Below are 24,139 nucleotides of genomic sequence, written 5' to 3'. Positions count from 1 at the left end.
TGAATGTGCACAATGATGTGATATGACTCACAGGGACAGCGGGGAAAATCACAGACACAGCATCCAGACAATGGCCCACAACAGCAATATCAATGCCCTAATGCAGATGCGCAAACACAAACAGGCAACCTCACACTGCACATCTGACACAACATGTGTGTGTGTCAGTTTCCCCAGGCAACTACACAACACATGAGGGGGGCTGAACCACAGTGACACATATGTGGACACAGTGCCATAGAAAAGTAAAACATCATTGGGACACCCTTAGTGGGCAATCAGGCATTGTGAGATGAGAGGGAGCACAACAGACACATGTGACACAAGCTGGAATGAACACCAACTAACACAGCAAGAGACTGATGCACAACAGCACTACCCCCCAGGGACCAGACATTGGGGTGACACAAGCATGCATGACACCTCCACTGTGATGACAAAGGTAGATGTCATACAAACTGGGAAACAAAGACATGTGTCCTGTTCCACAAACGTACATCACACATACACAAACACAAATCACTCAGCATTGCCAGTCATCCATGGACAAACGGGAGCTAGGGCAGCCGCGGCCCGTGTAGGGCGTGTTGGTGGGGCGGTGACGTGGCGAAGAGAAGGGGCAGGGTGGGGGGTTGCAAAATGCGGCATATGGCCGTTTTAAGGTAAGTAACGAAAACATTTAATAAAACGAATTTCGTTGCGCGCGCTGCATCGCATAATGCGATGCAGCGCGCGCAACGAATTTCGTTTTATTAAACTTTTTCGTTACTTATCTTAAAACGGCCATATGCCGCATTTTGCAACCCCCCACCCTGCCCCTCCTCTTCGCCACGTCACCGCCCCACCAACACGCCCTACACGGGTCGCGGCTGAGCTAGGGGCCCATCCATGCAAACATTTACACCAGTCCACCCTCAACACCACACACCCTGAACTGCAACAATATGCATCTGAGAAGCACACATGGGCAGGTGACATTTCAAATGCACCCATGACAAACACAGGGATGTTGGGAGGAACTAAGGTGCACAGACTCATCACACAAGGACAGTTTATAGCCCTGGTGAATGACAGACATACTGCACAGTATGCGGTACATGGCCATTACGCCAAAGCTCATGTAACCCTCCGAATACCTGCCACAGTCCCAGGGCAATGCAGAAGCCAAACATGCTGACACCTGCAAACATTGCAGCCCTGAACCTGACAAGTGGGAGCAGTCACACACACATACACATGTCTCAATCACTGAAAGGTACCACCTAGAGACAAGTACATGATGTTGCGAACAAACAAGTGCCTTGGGGACCCCTGACTGTGTCCCATCTGCGTCTGACAACATCACCACCACTCAGAACTGACAAATCCCAATGATGAAACACCAATTAACAGTAGTGTGTCATGCACCGACACATATGGTAGCCCATGGCAAAGTTGTGGGATGAACACAGTACCACTCAGCAAGCATCAACAACAGGAACATATCAAGGGAACACTGCCTGTGTATGAAAAGGGATGTGGACACACACACACATTCTCATACAGCACACACCATGAGCCTAGGCTATGTCACGGGACAACACACTTACTTGAGGGGACCCAACTCCTGTGGAAGCCCAGCTGTGCCAAACATAGTCACAGCACGTCTCAGTCAGCCATCAGTTACCACACAATGAAGGCTCTGGTCACAACAGCCTAGGTACGGGAGTCTCCCCTAAGTCATCTGCACATACTCAAAACATATGTACAGCTAGTTGCACAGAGGACCCAGTTGCTCCTATACCAATGATGCCCACACCTGTAGGTCCAGTGGTGATGCGCACAAAGTCTGAGAAATAGACAAATTGGACAATGGGAAGCACATCATATGTGCATGGGTGCAAGCCAGAGATGTGACCATGCAAATGAAATGTTCACAGAGATGTCCACAAATAGTTGATCATGACACACCCAGGTAGCTGCAAAGGATGACATGGATACCGACCAGAATAGGATACATATCTCATGGACCACATGGAGTACCTCACATCAACACCTCAGTATTCAACATTGGAAACCAAGCATTACAGGTGCCAGGGCATGTTAAACATCATCAACCTAATGTACAGCTAAATCAAGTTCACAGGGATAAAGAAAAAAGCTTTATTCAGCATATTAAAAGTTAAATGTCCATTCAAACAAAAGGCCAATGGCCAGTCCATTATCAAATGCCAAGGAGTGAACTAGAGTGACAACTGTCACAAGTTGCTTGCCTGCACTGCTAAGGACAGGGGACATCCCCTCGAAGGGGCATACATGGGGGCAGGCCAGGCACCGCAGGGACAGGATCAGGGTGCAGCAGAAGGAGGCAGTGAAGAGGTGGTGGATGCAGGAGAGACACTTGCAACTGCAGTGGAGCTGACTGAAGTGGTGGGTGCAGTCACAACTGTGGGGCACAAGTCAGATGAGGTGGGTGCCGGCACAACTGCAGTGGGCAGGTCAGATGGAGTGGATTGGGTCCCCACTGCAGTGCCCAAGTCAGACGGAGTGGTTGTGGACTCCACTGCAGTGCCTAAATCCATGTGAGCTGAATGGGGTGCAGGTGAGGTCGGCAGGACAGAGGAGGGGGACACGGTCCCCACATCAGTGGCACTAACCGTCTGACTAGGTGTGGAGGAGCAAGGGAGCAAGTGGTGGGGGGGAGCCTCAGCATTTTGGGGATGGTGTATCTGTGGGTGGGGGAACCCGGGGCAGGGAGTGGCGGGGGAACCTCTGGAGTGGTGGCCTGCGGGATGGAGGACGGAGACTTCGCCTTGGAGCTGCATGTTGGCGGTTGGGTCTTGCTCTTCCAGCTCCAGGGGGACTTGCGGGTGGGGGTCTCAGTCTGACTGTGCCTGGGGGAGGGTGTCCGGGTGTGAGGGGCACTCCCCTCTGTGTGTGGGGACTTCCTCTTCCCCTTGTTATCTGGATCTGCTGGGTCAGTGGGGAAGAGGCCAAGGTCACAGAGGAAGAGCTTCTGTGGAGATGGGGTTGCAGGTGAGGTAAGGGAAGGGGGCTGGGAGGGAGAGGTTTTGGAAGACTGCGGAGTGGTTGTGGCTGACTGTGTGTGTGTGTCTGCAAACCATCCCCTGTGAGTGTGGTATCAGTCCCCTGCACTTGCTCGTGTTCACGTCTAGACCTTGGTTTGGGTGTTTGTGTGCTGGCCATGTCTGTGGCTTTGTGAGAATGTGCAGGTGTGTGTGTGCTTGGGACAGGTGGGCTGCTAGGAATCGTGGGTGGTGCAGGGGTAGGAGGGCTGCGAGACTGTTGGAGGAGGGACACTGCTGCCGTCAGGGAGGAGGCCATGGACTGATTGGCCCTCTGTAGGGCAGACATGCCCGAGGAAATGCCCTCCATGAATGACACCAGTGCGTCAACAGACTTGTGTGTGCATGGAGGACCTTCAGCATCCATGTCTGCCCTACATGGATCTGTGTAAGTAAGTCCACAGACTCCTCACTCACGGCAGCAGAGGACACAGGGGCAGGGGGTGTGGTGCCTGGCACAAAGGAGACATGCTCCCGAACACGGGAGCCTCCAGGGACGTCTGGGATGGGAGCCGATGGGAGGGTGGTGATGGTGGTGGTGGGGGCGGTGGCGGTGACAGCCTCACTAGCTGGGGTTTGGTGGATTGGTGGCTGCTGGCACCTGCCTCCACAAGGGAGTCATCCTCAGAGCTGCTGTGGACCTCAGCTGGGGGGATGGTGCTGACAACTCCTCTGTGTGGCTCCACTTGCCCGCCGTGCCACTGGGTCCCCCCGACTCCTTTCCTTCTGTCCCTGTCAGGCTCCGTGGCTCCTCCTGGTCCGTGGAGTTGTCCCCTCCTGTGGCCATGGATATATCTGGATAGGAATAGGAAGTAAGAGAACAACATCAGTCACCTGCACTGACTGCACACACCACAGTGAGTACATCACATCACAGGGCAAGCCCTGGCATCATCAGCTGAACACAGCTCATAGTGCCAACACTATTTAGAATAAGCCAATTGTCATTCTCAACATCAACCATGGCACACATATCCCTCCTTGACTTGCACACATATGTCTGTTGCATGTTGGATGCTAATAACCCAATGGCCCGACATGCACCACACACACATTAGTTGGACATGCAAGTGAACATGTAGGAGTATGTCACTATACACACAGCACATCTCTTGCTACTGACTCAGTACAGGTGTCCGGATGAAGGGATGGGCAGAGACTCATTTCACATGCTTGTGATGCATGCCAGCAACACACACTATGATGTTCCAATGTCCTGATGGGCAATGCCACAATGGGGTGCATGGTGCACACTTGAACACAATGCAGGATCACTCATAGCAAGTTAAATGCCATGGCACTGGCATGCCCTGAAAGTCAGTCAACACTGTCTCCTGTCACAGGGGCAGGGCATCCAGACAACAACAGTATGCCCTGTCTCACAATCATAGCTCAGGGGTAAAGCTAACTCTGCAGATGACAGGTGCACTTGCCCATCACCTGCAAACAACATATCCAGGACCCAGAAGACCCCACATCATGCAAATCAGACATATGAGTCTCTGCAAACACAACTCCCTGTACATTAACACATCACAGTCTGCCATGCATGTAACCCAGCTGCCTGAAGGACACAGTTGCATACACCATTGTGCGCTGTCAGATGATCACACACCGATATTTCACACAGTTCTTGTCTCTCACAGTCACATCTCATGTCCTGCTGACCCTCAAAATCATGGACACCCCAGTTGTACGTAACAACAAGCCACACCATAATGACACAGAGGCAGACACCTGAAGGCACATGTCACTAAGCACAACCTGTAATTTGATACACAGGAGTGAGATTACGGAGTGTTTCTAAATGCCCTTGAGGAGGCATGACTGCCCAGGTCTACGTGAAACAGTGTTTGGCCCTGGACAGTAGTCAGGTGGCTAAGCAAGTGTTACATACTTGATATACATACTCCTGAGGCCCCAAAATTGGAGTCCCCTGCTGCATGGGTTTGTTTGGAATACCCCAGCCACATGTGGCGAGTCAGACCAGCAATTGGAACACATCTCAAGGGCACACACAGATCACATGTCAGATCTCAGGCATTGGGCAAACAATTGAACCACCCATGAAACACACAACAGAGTCACGGGAATAGATGCTGTCCGGTAGCTGAAGCATAGCTGACTGCAGGGACACAGTGCCCTAGTGACACAAGCAACAGACTGTAGGGGCCACACCTGTGGAACAGATGAGGAGGGTGCATCACACAATTGAGGGACCTGAGTATTGGACTACAAGACCTATGCAATGTGGAAGTGTGACCAGGCCAAAAGACTGCAATCAGCATGTCAGACATAGTACACAGATTAGGCATAGACTTATCCCCTTCCTGCTGCTGTCTGGCCTTCAGCTGCCTATCCAGGTCCGGGAAGACCACTGTCAGGATCCGGAGCATGTGGGGGGTCAGGGTCTGGTGTCCGCACCTCCTGAGTGGAGGTGACAGCTTCAGCTGGACTCTAGCTATTCTCCTGGGCCAGCCCCGAAGGTCCTGCCACCTCTTCTGGCAGTTGCGGATCCAGGGCTTGTAGACCCCCACCGAACAAACTGCCCGGGCGATGGTCAGCCATATCTTCTGCTTCTGGTGGGCATCAACCTGTGAGGATGACAAAGTTAAAAGTACATTAACGCACATGCCCCATATTTGTGCTGCACACATTTGGAGATGCATGTCATCATCACAAAGGGAAATTAGTTACACAGGTAATGCAGCCATGGGGAAGGACAAATCACCTGCATGTCTGACATGTTAACAATGCCTGGGAAGTTTAAGCTTGCACTAATGCACTTTAGCAGCAGGACACCTGTTCATTACATGTCCCTACACACTTTGGGTGATGAAAGTAGTCAGTGAGAATGCTTGCCACTGGTGTACACACTGCTAGTACTGATAGTCAGACAACATGCACAATTAGGAAGGCAGTGGACTGCACACTCACCTTCTCCCCTGGTTTCCCATACAGCTTGCTGTACTGTGGAAGGAGCCCGTCCAGCAGGGCCTGGTTCGCCTCCTCAGTGAAGGCTGGGGCCCTCTCCAGAGTACGTGCCATAGCAGGAGCCAGAGGATGCAGAGACAGCAGCAGTGGTAGCAGGGATGTGGTCCAGTGGCATGTAGTGGAGGCAAGTGAGCTCCCTGGGGGCCAGCCAGCCTTATATCTGTGCTGCAGAGGCAGACTCTGTGCCATGTGTCCCAAGTGATAGGTCCAACACGGTTGCACTCTCTGAAACTTGCCAATCCATGGAAATGTACGACTCGTGAACGCCATCCGCATCGTTCAAATCTTCACCTTCATGTAACACTAGGAATTGCAACATTGTTGTAGGCATCCAACTGAATTTCCAGCGCACAACTCGTACAAGTTTTGAACACGCATCCGTCTCCATGACAAACCTGAGCCAATGGGTGCGCCCGGCTCGGTCAACTGACTGTACAATGCTTATTTTGAAAATACACATGCACCCGTCTCCATACGATTCAATGGCCAAGGCGTACGCCTGTCTCGGACCATGCCTGCCCGACGTGTATGCATGATAGTCACCCGCGTCGGGCCTCATTGCAGTCAATGGCAAAGCGTACGCACGGCTCGTCATGAACCGTGCAATGCGTACGCATTGTCACCCGCGTCGGACCTCATTGCAGTCAATGACAAAACGTACGCACGACTCGGACATGAACCGTGCAATGCGTACGCATTGTCACCCACGTCGGACCTCATTGCAGTCAATGTTAAAGCGTACGCACGGCTCGGTCATGAACCGTGCAATGCGTATACATTGTCACCTGCGTAGAACCTCCTTGCAGTCAATGGCAAAGCTTACGCATGGCTCGGTCATGAACCGTGCAATGCGTATGCATTGTCACCCGCGTCGGACCTCATTGCAGTCAATGGCAAAGCGTACGCACGGCTCGGTCATGATCTGTGCAATGCGTACGCATTGTCACCCGCGTCGGACCTCATTGGTGTGACTATTCGACGGATTCAACACACAATTACTTGCCAGGGACACCTGTGCACACCTACCACACTACAGCATTGGCCACACAGTGTCCCATGGCATGTAAGGCTGCATTCCCTGGGTGTTTTGGGGGGGCACATTTGGTTTGTTGGGTGGCAATTTGTACAGCCACTCCCAGGCTGTGCACGTGTACATGGGGGCAGAATCCTTTGTCTGTCGTGCACATTACCACTGTGATGTGCAAATGTACAGTACTGGGCAAGAGTCACGGACACAGTTTCATGTTGGATATGTTTGGGCCATGTCACATTCACCCTGAGTCCTGGGGGTGATGGCATGTACGTCACAGTGAGACCTGTAGCCACAATACTGATGTGCACCCACACTCTGTGTGCATGTTGTGTCTCAGATGTGTCTGATCAAATGTGCCCAATGGGTGACAGTCTCCACATCCATGTGGTATATGCATCAACCTTGATGGTGTGTGTGTGTCTAAGGGACGTGCATGTAGGGCCTGCAGGGACAACAGTGGCCACTACCAGTGGGATTCACGCTTGCCTTGTGGTGTGTACGTGATACGCTATGTCCATGCCAGTGTCGATGTGGCAATACAGGGACCCTGGGTTTCTGCATGTCAAAGATCTGTGATGCCTGGGAGACATCAGGCCTCACTTGTCACTGTGGTGTGTGTTTGGAACGTCTCAGCAGTACATAGGTCAGGTGACACAGCCAGATGATTTGCCATTGCACCACATGGAACTCATGTGGACATGTGGAATTGAGATGTGAGGTGATGGTCATGTAGGTGACATATGTGTCCATGCCCAACAGCACACACCTCAGTACATTGTGTAATGTCATGATCTATCTATGTGATATTGAGCCTGGTCATGGCCACATGGGTGGATGAACCGACAATCTTCCTTTGTTCATCTCTGTTCTGCAGGGCACCAGCTGTCCATCGACCGTTCCCAGACCTTGCAACCATGCAGGAACGCGACTGCATCCAACGGTACCACTTCACCAGGCCACTGATTGAGGAGTTGCCGGAGCAGTTGGCGCCACATCTGCTACCTGGCTGGACATACCCTACAGCACTGACACCAGAGGTGAAGGTGATGGCAACCCTGCACTTCTTGGCTACTGGTACCTTCCAGTACACTGTGGCTACTGCTGGTGGTAAGAAGCATAAAAACTGGTTTGATCAGGCATGTAGTAGTGCGCACTCTATTCTCTTACTGGCCCTAAAAGATGGTGCTAAAGATATCAGCAGGATTGTGGAGGCAAGAAGATCCTTCAAGAAAACACTAAAGGCAAGCAAAACTTGCCTGAAAAATTTGGCGTGGGAAGAATTGTCAGACGCTAGTGTTTTAAAAAGTAGTTCCCAATTTTGGAAAGTAATTAACAGCCCACTTTTTAATGAAATGGAAAATACTATTAATGATTGTCTTATTGCCCCAGATAAATGGGTGTCTCATTTTAGTGGGCTCTATTCTGAGATTCCTGACCAGAATCCAGTAAATTTTGGGGATACTAATCTGTCATCGAAAATTAATTTTACCGAGGCTGAAGTTCAGGACGCCATTGTATCGATGGCAAAGGGCAAAGCACCCGGCCCCGATGGTGTCCCCGCAGATTTGTACAAGGCAGATTCAAATTACTGGGCGAAACTTCTAACCTTAGTTTTTAACGCGGCAGCAAAGGAGGGTGTTCCCCGTTCTTGGGGTAAGGCCGTGATAGTACCAATATTTAAAAAAGGTGCTAGAGAGGATCCGGCATGTTATCGGCCTATTTCTCTTCTCGATTCTGCGATGAAAATAATGGGTAAAGTTGTCCTAGCAAGGTTAACATCATGGCTGGAGGACAACTCCATTATTTCGGACATTCAGTATGGTTTCAGAAAGGGAAGGAGCACGGTAGGTCAATGCCTTAATCTGCATCTCATCATTGGGAAGTATACGATTGCGAAGCAGGGGGTCTTACACTTAGCATTCATGGACCTATCTACTGCTTTTGATTTGGTTAATCGTCAAAAACTATGGGCATCCCTGGCAGCTATGGGTCTTGACCCTGTGCTGATTTCCTTCTTAGCACTTATACATGAAGATACTACTGCGGCGGTCCGTTATAATAAGGACGGGAATCTAACTGATGCCTGGCAGGTGAAGCGTGGGGTAAGACAGGGGTGCATTCTTGCCCCCCTGCTTTTCTCACTTTATATTAATAACCTGGGGGAAGTTTTGTCCTTATCTTGTAAAGACATCCCAAGAGCAGGTACTAAGCTGATTCCCGCTTTGTTGTATGCGGATGACACGGTCTTATTGGCTAGAACTGCAAGAGGCCTTCAAGCCCTTTTAAATGGTTTTAACGATTTTATGGTCTCCTTGGACTTAGTAATAAATTTTAAAAAATCACATTCAATGACAATAGGAGATGGAGCTGCGAAAAAGGTTAAATTCTTCTGCAATAAGCAGGAGCTAACAAAAGTCCAGACCTTTCCATATTTGGGGGTCACCTTTGATGACCGAGGATCATGGGTCGCGCAACGCGCACAGAAACAGAATATTCTCGCTAGGGCAACAGGAGCATTGTTGGGTTTTGCAAAACGGCTGGGATGCAAGCCCTTGCCCGCGATTTTGAAGATATATAACGCTAAGTGCGTGCCTATGGCCCTGTATGGTAGTGAGGTCTGGGGCTATACGTCGGCAGTGGAGATTCAATTAACCGAGAATGCCTTTTTTCGGAAACTTTTGTCATTGCCTGTTTCTACTTCAATTTTTAATATCCATGAAGATTTGGGGGCTGAGTACCTAGTGGATCAGATTTCCGTTGCTCCATTAATGGGTTGGTTAAGGGTTTGGGTGCAGCACCCACCAACCCTAAACCAGCTCATTATACAAGATTGTCTGGCCCTTGACAAAGCCATGTGTATTCCGTGGCTACGATATATTAAATCTAAGATGGAGACTCTTGGCTGCTTAGAATTATTTGAGAGACCATGTGAGCTGTCTAAATTGGAAATAAAAGACTTAAAGTCTCAGTTCATGTGCAGGGCAAAGTTGCTGAGAGAAGGCGAGGAAGTGTGTATACCGTCTGTTAGGAGATTTGTCATGTTAAGTATGGGCAATGAGATTCAGCCATACTTGACCTATATAAATAACCCTTTCCATTTGTTCTTATTGATTAGGTTTAAACATGGCATGTTACCTTGGCTCCTAGCACACCCGAAGGGCTTTTTTAAAGAGGGCACCTTGGGCCCCTGTCCCTGTGATAACGCCTCCGAACAAAATACGCTGCATATGATTTTTTACTGTAAATTTTACACTCTGTTACGTAAGAAATTTATTTGCCCCATTTTTAAGAACTGTCACTTTGACCAAGTAAGGCCCGCCTTGGTATTTCTGCAAATGCTGGGCTCTCCTTTTGTCTGTTTCGGAGTTGCCAGCTATCTTTCGGGGGCAATTAGAAGTAGAAATCGAATGTAGTTTAATATATTTTAGCTCTATTTTTCAGCATGTTTGACAGTCCGAGACCGGGCCATTTTACCTTTTTCTCTCGAAATCATGAAATAGTTTTATACATTTTGGCCTGCCTTACTTTTTAATGTCCATATTCGCCAATTATTTGTTCAAACATATTTTTATGTATATTTGTGCACTGTGTATTGATTGAAATTCCTTTGTTAATTATTTTTACATGTAACTATTTGCAAATGAAATTTTGTGTATGCTTTGATGGTTTTAATTATTAACCGAATAAAGCTATTGTTGACTGACTGTATGTCGCAACTATGTTTAGTCGTGTGCTGCGCGATGTCTTGGAGGGGATGTTGCATTTCTTAGACCTGTACATCAAGTTCCCGAGCCCAACTGAACTCCCTGAAATAAAGGATGCCTTTTATACACTGGGGAGGATACAGGAACGTCATTGGATCTATTGATGGGACAACTGTGGCCCTGATACCACCACAGGCACATGAGCAGGCATACCAGAACAGGAAACATTTCCACTCGATTAATGCTCTGGTGTTATGTCTTGCAGACATGTCTATCACACATGTGTGTGCACGGTTCCCTGGTTCTGCGCACGATGCCTACATAATGAGGAGTAGTCACATTGCAACGCTGATGTCACAGATCCCAGCTCAGCAAGCCTGGCTTGTCGCTGTGTACTAACTGTTTATCATTGTGTGTATTTGTCAATGTTGTATTCCGCACTCCTACAAAACTCAGCTGCTTGTTCATTTTTGTGTGTGCAGGTGACTCCGGATACCCCAACATGTCGTGGCTGCTGACACCCCTGAGGAACCCTGTGATACCAGCCGAGATGTGCTGCAATGAGGCACATGGTCGGAGCAGGAGGGTGATTGAGACGACATTCGGCCTCCTGAAAAGCTGCTTTTGCTGCCTGGACAAGACCGGAGGGGCCCTCCCATATGAACCTGCAAAGGTGTGCAAAATAATCCTTGTATGCTGCATGCTAAACAACATGGCAGTGCGGAAGAAGGTGCCTCTCATCCAGGATGACGATGACCAACCTCTGGCACCTGTGGAGGATCCCGGCCTGGGCCAAGATGCCAGTGATGATGAGGATGAGGGTGACGTCCGCTCACAGCTCATCACCAACTTCTTAACCTGAATGGGAGTTTCCAGGGTTGTTATATCAATGTATGGAGTTAGCCTGGAATGTGTTGTGGCTGATCTGCTGCTGTCTGAGTGTGTCTGTGTGCCACTTGACTGGATGCGTGCAGTGATGTGTCCATTCAGGTGGTGTGTACTCCGCAATAGGGTAGTACTGCTAACTTGTTTTTGTGTAGGTTTCTTGCTACGTGTTTTGTGCACGTGTATTGCATTTCTCTCCTGTTCTGCTGTGCTTTTGACTTTGTCTTGTGTCTGTCCTTCACAGGGTAATTTGCCTGTTGTATGTTCAACACTGACCCCCAACACCCAGAATCCGACACCAGTGTGGGAGTAGTCAATTGACATCAAGTGATGTGCCACACACCCCTGGACTACAATTCTCAGACACTCTGTGACCGTGTGTCCACCATAACGTACAATTGCCTTGCAACTATTTTTGAATAAACTTGTTGCTGATGTGTAATGAACCAGTGCTATGCTTTGTTAGGTGTGTTGTCTGTCTTCCCACATCTGACTGACATTTGCTTACCTCACCTGTGGACTTGTTACCACTGACTGTGGATAGGTGTTGTTGCGCATTCCTATGTGTTTCAAGTCAACATCATTGTGTGTGATGAGTAACATGGCCATGGTGAGTATGTGTTGTGGTGCCACAGTGGTGTGTCTCCCTCACATGTGTGACATCACCATGACTCACCTAATGTTGCGAGATAACCCACCTGTGCTCCAGTGTGTTCCTTTCCTGATGTTGCCTTTTCCATTTTAAAACTTGTTGTTGTAGATCTTTTTGAGGAATGTACATTTTGTCTCTGTGGAACAAATATTCGTCACAAATGGAATGTTCCTTGTGAGAAAGCCATTTCCTTTTGTCTAGTTTTTGACAGTGCCTTTTTACTTGAGTTAGAAAGGCGTCAGTTTGAGTAATGGCAATTATCTTTTCTGGTGGAATAATATTTGGTAACTCAATCTTTGTTTCTGAACCTTTATCACACACTATTCTTGATAAGGTATCAGATAAAAGTTGTTTTTGGCCTGGCCGATACGTGATAATGAAGTCAAATTCACTAAAGAACACCAACCAACGCATTTGTCGGGGAGTCAAGGCCTTGACTGTAGCAAAAAACTGTAGATTCTTGTGATCTGAAAATAGAGTGATGGTGTGTTTGGCTCCTAACAAATGATGCCTCCATTCAACGAAGACTGCCTTAATTGCCAACAATTTTCGTTCAGCGATTGTTTAGTTTTGCTCTGCAGGTAAAAGTTTACGAGAATAGAAGGCAATTGGATGAAGTCGTCCAGTATTGGAATCTTTTTGAAGTAAAACTCCACCCAAGGCTGTTTCTGAAGCATCTGCTTCAACAAAAAATGGTAAGTCAGGATCTGTATGAATTAAAATGGGTGCTGAAGTAAAGGCCTCCTTTAATTTGGTGAAAGCTTGTTCAGCATCCGAATTCCTCTGAAATTTCACCCCCTTTTTAAGCAATTGGGTGATAGGCGTCACTAATTCTGAAAAGTTGGATATAAAACGCCGATAAAAATTGGCGAATCCTAATATCCGCTGAGTGTCCTTGACTGATGCTGGAGTTGGCCAATTTAAAATGGCATCTATCTTTTTAGGATCCATGGTTATACCAGCAGGAGTTAACCAATACCCTAAGAATTCTACCTTTTGGGTATGAAAAACGCATTTCTCTAGTTTACAATACAAAGAATTGTCTTTCAGTCTCTGTAGGACAGAACAAACATGTTTTACATGTTCTTCCAAGGTTCTAGAGAAAATCAAAATGTCATCAATATAGACTATGACTCATACATCCAGTAAATCTTGTAACACCTCATTAATGAAATACTGAAATGCGACTGGGGCATTGCAGAGGCCAAAGGACATTACAGTATATTCGAATAGACCATACTTAGTGCGAAAGGCGGTCTTCCACTCGTCGCCCTCCTAAACCCGCACTAAATGGTATGTTCCGCGTAAGTCGAGCTTGGTATATATACTGGAGCCTTTAACTTGGTCTAGCAATACCGGAATCAATGGTAAGGGATAACGTTTTTTAATTGTAGCCTTATTCACTACGCGATAATCTATGCACGCTCTCAGATCGCCAGATTTTTTAGATACAAAAAAGAGCGGCAATGAGACAGGCGATGTTGAGTGTCTGATGAAACCCTTTTCGAGAAGTTCGTCCAGATAGGTTCTGAGGTTTTGATTCTCTGGTTCAGTTAGGGCGTAAATTCTACTACAGGGTAGAAACGCGCCGGGAATCAGGTCAATTCTGCAGTCATATATCCTATGAGGTGGCAATTTAGAAGCCTGTACCGGATCAAAGACTGCAGAAAATTCCTCATACTCCTTAGGTAATTGAGGAACGTCAGGAATCGAGGCTGAACAAAACAAAGGAGGAATTGGGTCTTGAGTATACTTATAACAATGAGTTCTGCAGCAAGTTGAATCTAAGGTGACCGTTCTTTTGACCCAATCGATTTTGGGGTTATGCTGTTCAAGCCAGGGAATGCCCAGAATTATGCCAAAGGTTGGTGTATCTATGAGGTAAAAAATAGTTTCCTCGGTATGTCCGTTTTCCCCTACAATTGTTAGGGGTTTGGTGTGAAATTGTATTAATCCTGAAGACAAGGCTGACACATCAACTGCCCTTATTACTTCTGGTTCTGACTTAGGGACTCGAGTTACACTTAATTTTCTTGCTAAAGCTAAATCAAAAAAATTATCAGTAGCTCCTGAGTCAATCATTACTGTTAATCTATGCCTATGTTGTGTAGTGAAAATGAAGGTTAATCTGATTGTCAAATGTTTTGGAGTGTGAGTGATAACATTTGTTGCGTAGTGAGAGATCTCAGCTATTTTCGGTCCTGAAGAAATGATCTCCTCTTTCCTCAGGAAAACTAGTTTTCCGAACTTTCGTTCTGTGAAGCAATGCTTGCAGCTGATTTCTTTTTATTTGGCTTAACTTGGCAGTCTTTGGCAAAATGTCCTGCTTTACCGCAGTACAAACAAAGATTCCCCTTTCTTCTATGTTCTGTTTCTTCGACAGTGAGTGGTCCTTTTAAAACGCCTGTCTGCATAGGTTCTTGAGTAGTGTTTTTATCTTCAACTTCCTTCTTTTCAACCTTAAAGTGAAGGGTTCTAAAGTCGTGTCTAGGTTTCTCATTTTTGCGTTCTAGTCGGTGGTCCAGTTTAACTACCAAATCTAGGAACTCAGTGTAATCATCGGGCAAATTGACTATATGGGCTAAAGAGTCCTTCAAGTCATCTCGAAGCCCTCGATAAAATAATGAAATCCTTTTATCCTCAGGCCAATGTGTTTCTGACAGCAGTCTGTTAAAGGTTGTGACATAGGTTATTAAATCTTTAGTTCCTTGACGGAGGTTTAAGAGTTCGTTGTCTGAAGCATGAATAAAAACATGTTTAGCAAATAGCCCTGACATGGCGGTTTTAAAAGCATTAAGATCATGTAGTAAAGGATCATTAGTATCCACTAAGGGCATAGCCCAGTTAGCCGCCACACCTCCCAGGTAAGAAATAATAAACGCCACCTTAGATGTATCATTAGTAAATACCTGTGGTTTACATATAAAATGTAATTGACATTGGCTCATAAAGGTTGAGTAACGATTACTGTCCCCTGTGAAACGTTCTGGATTGGTCAGGGGTACGGGACTTGGGAAAACCACTGTAACTTGAAGGTTTTGTTCAGAACTTGCACCATTAGCTAAATCTGTAGTTGCTGAGGTGAAATTTGGGACAAACTTAACAGGGGAAATAATGGGCTTAAAAGGAGCTGGGCCTGGTTCTCTCCAACTGGTGAACCCGCTTCTAGTTTTAACTAGTTCTTGTTTCAGGGTCTGGTTTTCTAATTTCAGTTTGTCCATTTCTGCAGTAAGTTTACGAACTAATAACGTTAATTAGGATGGTTCGAGGGTTTGGTCCTTGAAATCCATTATGCAAGATCAGGAAAGGAACTTTGTGTGTGGCTTCGCTTTCTGTTGCGAGATTACCCACCTGTGCTCCAGTGTGTTCCTTTCCTGATGTTACCTTTTCCCTACTCCACCAGAAACCAACCAGAGTAGCAGAATGAAATCTGCAAACCCAGTGTGATCTCTGGGGGAAGGGGGATATGGGAATGAGAGAGAGAGAAAAACACTGCAACCTGCATATTGATTCGTAGGACTGTTCGTATCTCTCTCTCAGGAAGGGCTGTTGGTATCTCAGGAACCTGCCCAGTTGTACCTTGGCGATGTCCTAATCAAACAAGAAATATTAAATAACTCAATTCCACATAAATGATGCGCCTTCATGAACTAGGAAGAACTTCTGTTCTCTAATTGGATAATAACACTGCTCACTTATTAAACATACCCCAGAAAGGAGAGCCCACGACTTGCACCCTTCTTGGATACTGCAATTTGTCAGCAAGTTCTGTAACTCTTATTGTTTTGTCCTTATTATGAAAACACAAAAGAAAACAACCAACATTTACTAGTTATTTTGCATATTCAGTCTTGCTTTTACCAATCTTGTTTAACTTAACCTTTCAGTTCTCATACCTTATTTTTTTCCAGGCGTTGTTTCTAAAAGGGATTCAGAAAAGAAAACAAAGAAACACAAAAGCAATATATGTAGACATTTACAAGTCCGTGGTAGATCACCACTTTGTCTTAAGTTCCAAATAAACTGTTCTTTCAGAAAAGCAATGTCTTTAAATAAGTATTGTCCTCCTTGAATAATTGGCAACTTTTAAAACAAACTCTCGTAGTGGCTTTGCGCAGGATTAGTTGTTCGTCAAACTGAAGAAACTAGTTTCTTACCCGGAGCCTTTGTTTCTAAGAAAACATGAAAGTTACCGGTATCGCATTTCAAGAAGTTGCTTAGCAACCTAGTTGTTGATGTTTCTTCTTTTTATTTGCAGGAAATCGAAGGGAGCACTGCCAGCCGGAAGACACGCAAGCAGGAATCACCGGAAGGGACTGGATGCCAAAGGAAGACGCTGGGCGAGCCAAAAGCCAGCCGGATGTCTTCTGCAGGCGGGCACAAGGACGATAGATCTCAATGAAGAACAGGTAGGTACGCTTTCAACTAAAGCGAAGCGCTCGAGTTAGACGGGCGGGGGTTTAAATAGGCATTGGGAAACACACGAACATGTGTTTGGTTTCAGGCGGTTTACTCGTGCTTCGTGAGCTGCCGTTGCAACGTGCGCTAAAGCGGCTCATATTAGCATATTGAAACGTGTATTGAATTGTGCTGCATTGACTAACATTCAACAAGCATTGGCAATAACATTGAATAAGCATTGGCAATAACATGAATATTGTTACATTAACCAGACTACAACAAGCATTGGCCAAAATAATGAATACACCGCAAAATATTTGAGATGATAATACAACAGCTAGGGACATGTTGAATTCTGGTTCGATACAACTGGATAATTGACCAATAATAGTGAAAGGAATCAGGGGGCACAGCTTAGATTGGGTTTTGGGACACAGCTTAGATTGGGTTTTTGGACACACAACTTAGGTTTTTCGCAACACCTAACGTTGGTCACATTGTTGCAGTATTTGGCATGCACTGTGTTGCGTGGCAGATCGACATCTCCATGACACATGACAATTTGGAATCACAACAGAGACAAGTATGGTGTACTGGTGAGTTTATTTCGAACATGTGTGAGGAAAGTGCACAGGATGGCGGGTGCTGTACATTGGTTTTGGAATCCAAAGTTCACATTAGAGTTGGAAGTGCTGGTAGATGAATGTCCAGAGTAAAGTCCATAGTCATCTGATACATTGGCCCAACATGAAACCTCCATGTCATGTGGGCGAGTTGTGTGCGATTGAACAAGTTGAACGGGTTGCGCACAAAGAACATTGTCCAGAACAGGTTTAGAGGCCCTGGGGGATGTGCTGGGACATCTGCCTCTCACATGTCCTTCTTCGGACGACCCCTCTTCTTCCTGGGGGGGGGAATTCTCAGATGCAGGCCTCTGCGGTGCAGGGGACTCTCCGCCAGAGTCCTCCTCCCTCCCTGTGGCGCTGGCAGATGGTGTTGCAACAGATGTTGTGGCCACACAGGGAGGTGTGGACAGGTTTGTGTTGATCTGGCGGAGGCATTGGAGTATGTCCTGATGCACCGCAGTAAGGGCATCCCACTTGGCCTTCATGCGGGCATGGTGGGCAGCCTGCTCCTGTTGCATGTCCTTGAGGATCCCCACTACCTGGCCAAATCCTCTGATGCTATCCTGGTACGCATCTATGATGCGTGCCAGTTGGGTGTCATCATGCAGTCCAGACCCCTCTGCAAGGCGCGCCCTCTGCCTCCTACTCCTCCCAGCACCCCTATCCATATGGGTAGGACCAGTGGTGGGATGCACAGGTGACACAGTGGAGAAGTGTGGCTCAATGGTTAGAGCGGCAGACCCTGATGCAGAGGTCCGGCCCGGGACCAGGGTTCAATTCCTGCCCCGGCGGCTCTTGGATTCAATTTCCCCGGACCTGATAATTCTCGCCTCGGTGCCTATTCTAATAATGGGTCCCACTGTGCAACTCTGGGCAATAGCTTGCTTAATCTCCACAACGGCCCCCACAGCGCTAGGATGCCTGGCTTCACCTTGGGGGTGCCCAGGAGTGGACATCTCACAGCGCTACGCGACCCCTGGGTAGAAGTGCGCTATATAAGTACAAGTACAAATACATTTACATACATACACTAGGACCCCGTGGGTGGTGTTGCTGGTGGAGTTTGCTGTAGCTTCCGGGGGATCCTGTATCCCTGTGCTGTGGATGTTCAGTGACCTTGGTCTGTCCGTGTTGGCGGGGGTGCCCTGTCGGTTTCCAGATGCTGGAGGCGTGGGTACAGGGGGTGCAGATGTTGATACTGCATGATGACTCACATCGGAGGGGCCAGGTTGGTCATCGTCATCCGAACAGGGCAGAGACAGAGTCAAATCAGAGAGCTCAGTGTCCACCAGAGTCTGGCCCTCGGAATCCTCTTAATTTGGTGCTGGGTCCCCAGCACCACCTGTGTTTGGAAGAGACACACAATGTGAGTTATGTTTCTTCATGCATCGATGGTTCACAAACATGACATTTTCTACTGTACGAACAGATGTCTGCCTGTACACTGCTTTTTCCCAGCTTGTCACGGACAGAGTTTGATATTGTTGTTGCCCATGTCCCAGCAGGGCCTTGTGCTCCCCACAACAGAGCCCAGTGTCAGACATCTTGTCAGTCCCTTCCCACTCCCTGTTAGGCGAGCATGGTTCAGTGTATGCTTGCTGGGCCATGTGAGTGGGTGTAGATTGTCTGTGACTGCGACTCCCATCATACTCTTGGCTACACCCCCCTTCCCAGCATGCCCATACTTCCTCCCTCTTGACTCTGCTTCCCTGTGAGGGGGTTTGACAGCAATGGCAAGATGGCTGACTGTGAAATCCTGGTGTTTGTTTGGCTACAATTCCAAAGCGAGCCCCTGTGCTTCACACAGCTGCACCGAGTACGGGGTGTCTTTTGATGATGTTTCACAGAGGTGTGGGTCAATGCATTCTACCCGATGAGTTGTGTGGAGTTTGTGTTGAGGGGGGGGGGTGATCCACATGCTGGTAAGTATGGTCAGAGCTGTCAGTCCTCCTTCCCACCCGGCCAGACATCCCACCATGAAACGTGCTTCAATTGGAGGGCGTGCAAGTTGTCTTTCAGGATGTCAGTCAGTGGTGTCCTGCTTCTGATTTACGCACATGCCCTAGCAGGGCCTTGTGCTCCCCACAGCAGGACACAGTGTCATCACTCCCTGTGATGTGGGCATGTTTCAGAGAGGTCTTGATGGGCCAATTTTGAGGGGGAGCATTATCTGTGACTACAAACCCCATCATGCTTTTGGTTACACTGACTTCACCTGCATCTCCACAATTCCTTCCTGTCAGTCAGCTGCACTATGAGGTAGTGTGTTTGTGGTGGCAAACTGTCTGGAAGTGTCTATTTAGCTTTGTGCCACTGCCTTGCTCTATTTGTTTGTAGGTTGGTGCATGTCATGACACAGTTCCAAGTCACTATGAGATGGCAGGTATTGTGTTTGTCTGACTGGCATACACATCTTGGGATGATTATCTATTGGTTACTGTAGCTTTGCTTGCAGTGCATGGTTTCACTGTCCCCTTGCCACACAATCTTGGGTATGTTGTTTGTGTACTCACCAGCCTCTGGTATGTCTGTTAGCCCATGGACGCTCTCTGGTGGTAGGATGTCCCACACCTTCTCCTCCCAGATCCTGAAGTAGACTGGTTTGTCGGGAGGGCCACCGCCGGTGCACTGACTCAATACCAATGTACCAAACAAATGTGGCTCTACTCTGATGATCTCGTCTACCAGCACTTCTAACTCACTATCTGTGAACTTTGGATTCTTCTTTGAGGGCATGGTGATGGGTAGTGGTGGTGAGGGATGTGTGTGTGAGGGTGCAAGTTAGGGTGGGTTGGTGTTGGTTTTGATGGCTGTATGTGTGTGTGATGTTGGATGAGGTGCTGATGGTGTGTGATGGGTGAGTTGTGAGTGTGTCTGTGGTTGCTGTGTAATGGTGTTTGCTGCTGGTTGTGTCTCCTGTTTGCAAGGGATGATGGTGGTGATTGTAGTCCTTTATATATTTGGAGTTGTGGGTGTGTCTTTGTCCCATGTTTTTTTAATTTGATATTTATTGGCTTTGTCATTGCTTGTTTGGTCCTTTTTTTGTCTTTTTTACTTTGGGTTTTGTAGGCATGAAGGAGACGTTCATCTGACGGATACGGACCCTGATGTTGTCTCGTCCGGGCTTCTCCGCCTCGTTCATGCTGCCTATCTTCTGTGTTTCATATGCGTCGGTCGCGAAGGTCTCTATTGCTTGTCGGTCGTGCGGCTTCTTCTCCGTGCAAGTCGGTCTGAGTTTCCACGCATTGCATCGTGCTGCGTGAATCGGACATCACGGGTATGGGTCGGTCGGGTTCATTCCGGGTTCGGGTCGGTCGCTGAAATTCTCGTCGGTTTTCCGGGCGGTTCACTGTTTTCCCTACGGCTTGGTCGTACGGCTTGTATTCCGTACGTGTCGGTTGTAATTCACACGCGTTGCATCGTACTGCATGGGTCGTACGGCGCTGGTCCGTGTCGGTCGGTATCCGGTCCGGGTCCGTGTTGGTCGGTTCTTTTTGTGGCCGGAATCGGATTCGGCCCCTTATTGGTTGGTAGTCATCGACTATGCCACTCGCTATCCTGAAGCGGTTCTCCTTTAGTGAGCCAATACCAGAAATATTGCCTGAGTTCTTAGTAAAATATTCTCCAGGGTGGGGTTTCCTAAAGAGAGTCTCACTGATCAGGGTACTCCATTTGTAGCCAAATTAATGCAGGAGTTGTGCACTATGTTAAATTTGAAACATCTTAAGACCTCAGTATAACACCCCCAAACCGTTGGGTTAGTTTAGGGGTATGTTGGGACCCTCAAACACGTTAATGTTTTTTGCCTTGGGTAGGAAAGAAGTGTTATCTTCTCCTTCCCTTAGCTGTGTTTGTTATCAGAGGCCATGCCCCATGCACCAAGCAAGGCCAGGCCAAGTCACAGGCCACACAAAACACCAACACAAGACAGGATGGCCCCGATGCCGGGAGGGTGGGCCCCTAAATCAACATAGTGCAACTCAGAAGCAGACAACAATGCCCTCAGCCCACATGGCCTAGGGCTGAGCCATACAAACTGTGTGTCCCCACACAGTACTGTGTTGCCTGCAAATGGTGGCCGCGTTGCAGGATGACATGGGTATGAAGGCACAATTTGCACACAACAGCAGCTAATGAAGACGCATCACTCTGAAAGAGTGTCAGCACACACCGCCACAGCAGCAGCGCAGACTCAGACACTGCGCACAATGGGTGCCTGGAGAGTAGAAACAAACACACATGAACAAGCCAATGGCCTGTGAAAGACCTGCAAACTGTGTGTGCCCAGGAAGCTGGGCTGAGGTGACAGAGGGTGACAGACAGAGGGAGGGAGAGGGGGAGAGAGATGGAGGGAGACAGAGGGGGACACAGGGAGACACACAGAGGGAGGAGGGTGACAGAGGGAGGGAGAAAGGGAGACACAGGGAGACGGACAGAGGGAGGAGGGTGACAGAGGGAGGGAGAAAGGGAGACACAGGGAGACGGACAGAGGGAGGAGGGTGACAGAGGGAGGGAGAAAGGGAGACACAGGGAGACGGACAGAGGGAGGAGGGTGACAGAGGGAGGGAGAAAGGGAGACACAGGGAGATGGACAGAGGGAGGAGGGTGACAGAGGGAGGGAGAAAGGGAGACACAGGGAGACGGACAGAGGGAGGAGGGTGACAGAGGGAGGGAGAAAGGGAGACACAGGGAGACCGAATCACCCTTGGGCGGTGTGGCCATGTCCGCACGTCAGCAGGTGGACTGTGTGCATGTAGACAATGTTTGGCAGTGCGTTAACCCCCCCCCATATTCCCTTGAGAAACCCTGGGCCATGTGTCTATCTGTGCACAAGTACATCCGTGCTGCAGGCACAAACCGATCCTTACACCCAGGACACCCACCCACTGTGTTTGCCAGAACCCTGGCACAAATGCTGAAGTCACCTTCCTGCATTCTCAAATAGCATGGAAAACACCATTTGCCCACGTACAGTGCAACACGTAAGGCGGCTCTGCATGGCGTGCTACGCCCGCTCACTACACTGCTGACTGTGTGCCAAAAAGATGCAGCAACTGAGAATGTGTCACACATGGGAATGTGTCGGAAGCTGTGGCCAAGGGACATACCCATGCACAAGTGCACTGTGAGAGGAAAGCAAGCCATATCCAACCACCCAGAGGAAATGTGCAAACTCCAAAATGAATGTAACATGGATGTCGCATGTAACACAATTAACATTGTCTCTCTCACACACAGGTCAACGTCGTCCATCTCCCCCCAACACTGGGGGGGAAGACTCACAGGACCAGGCTCTACGTGAAGAGGACCCCACCGGCAGCGACAACTCTCACCACTCCGTGGATGACCCAGACCAACCTGGCCCCTCTGGTGTCCAACCACCTGCAGCACCTGCGTCAGGTACAACTGTGCCAGCCACCCCCCCATTCCTGCCACATCCCAGGATACACACAGGAGCCCTGCCCGCACACAACGCAGCCAGTCTTCCCAGGAGGGACAAGGTGCTCCGTGCACCCAGGAGGAGGCAGGCGACCCCGCAAATGCCATCCCTCAGGGGTCCTGGAGACCCGATGTGCCCACAACGGCAGGCCAGGCGCAAGTGGGCAGGGGTGGTGGGAGTGGAGGACGGCGGATGCGCGAACCTGACCAGTTGGCTCAGGAACCGGTAATGTCACACGTCAGCAACATCCTGGACACAAACCCGTGCTGCATCCCTTACCCTAAGGTGATTTTCAAACTTGTCCGTGCATGTGACGCTCTTCCAGCACATGTTGCTGTGTTCATGAGGAATAGCAGGAGCACATCAATGCCAGCAGCAGGCTGCATGCGCCAGTACCTGTGGATGGGAGACACACAAGAAGTCAGCCAAAGGATGCACATCCGCATGCATGTGCATGTACTCGACACGTATGAGGTTCTCAACATGCTAGGTGACAATGATGACTCTGGGAAAACATTCTCCTATTGCACCATCACTCGAGTGACACATCCAAACACACCTCTGACCCACTTGGCAGACATGCAGATGGACACACACATTCCAACACATGCCACACTTGGCCCAATGCGTGCACACTCAGACACTGGGACTCACCACTAAGCAAAGAAGTCGCGTATGAGCCGACTCCGGATGTCCTCCTCCTCAACCTCCTCCTCCTCCTCCTCACTCGCCTCGTGACCAAGCCCTTCATCCTCCACGGGTGGATGTTCCTGCTCATCCGGATCCAGGATGAGTGGCACAGCTTTCTCCACTGCCATGTTGTGCAGCATGCAGCACACGAGGAATATCTTGCAGACCTTCACCGGTGCATATGGGAGTGCGCCGGCGGTTTTGTGGAGGCACCGGAATCGGCTCTTCAGGAGGCCAAACGTCCTCTATCACTCGCCTGTTCCGCCCATGGGCGTTGTTGTAGCGGTGCTGGCCAGCCGTGCTGGGGTTGCGGAGAGGCGTGATCAGCCATGGCATGTTGGGATAGCCAGCGTCCCCTACATGAAAACATCATGGACAAACACGGGTCAGGAGAAGCAGTAAGACATGAAGATGACGCTAAATATAGGACTGACAGAGTATACCCACCAACAATACATGCACGTTCGTTGCGCAGCTGCAGCATCATTTCAGGCACCCTGCTATGCCTCATGATGTAGGCATTGTGTGCTGATCCTGGAAAACGAGCACAGACATGGGAAATCACCATGTTGGCAAGACACACCACAAGGGCATTAATGGAGTGGTAATGCTTGCGGTTGCGGTACGCTACCTCCTGTGCCTGTGGTGG

The 24,139-nt window shown here is 48.7% G+C and overlaps 1 protein-coding gene across 3 annotated transcripts in view; it reads left to right on the top strand.

The window, feature by feature from the left end:
• LOC146805531 (uncharacterized) overlaps positions 1 to 24,139 on the top strand; it is a 284,372-nt gene that overhangs the window by 92,498 nt on the left and 167,735 nt on the right. For 2 of the 3 annotated variants that reach the window (XR_014967469.1, XR_014967468.1), the window contains exon 2: positions 16,592 to 16,742. Coding sequence is in view for 1 of the 3 variants with exons in the window: in XM_085620521.1 (XP_085476647.1) it covers positions 16,592 to 16,746 (155 nt within the window). In the remaining 2 variants the exon portion in view is untranslated. Of the gene's footprint in view, positions 1 to 16,591; positions 16,747 to 24,139 lie in introns of all 3 variants that reach the window. The other variant, XM_085620521.1, reaches the window with a different exon arrangement.

This window comes from Triturus cristatus, chromosome 8, assembly GCF_964204655.1.
Source record: "Triturus cristatus chromosome 8, aTriCri1.1, whole genome shotgun sequence".
Classification (NCBI taxonomy): Eukaryota; Metazoa; Chordata; class Amphibia; order Caudata; family Salamandridae; genus Triturus; species Triturus cristatus.
Note: the sequence above shows the minus strand (reverse complement) of the source record. Positions and strands in the feature narration are given on the sequence as shown.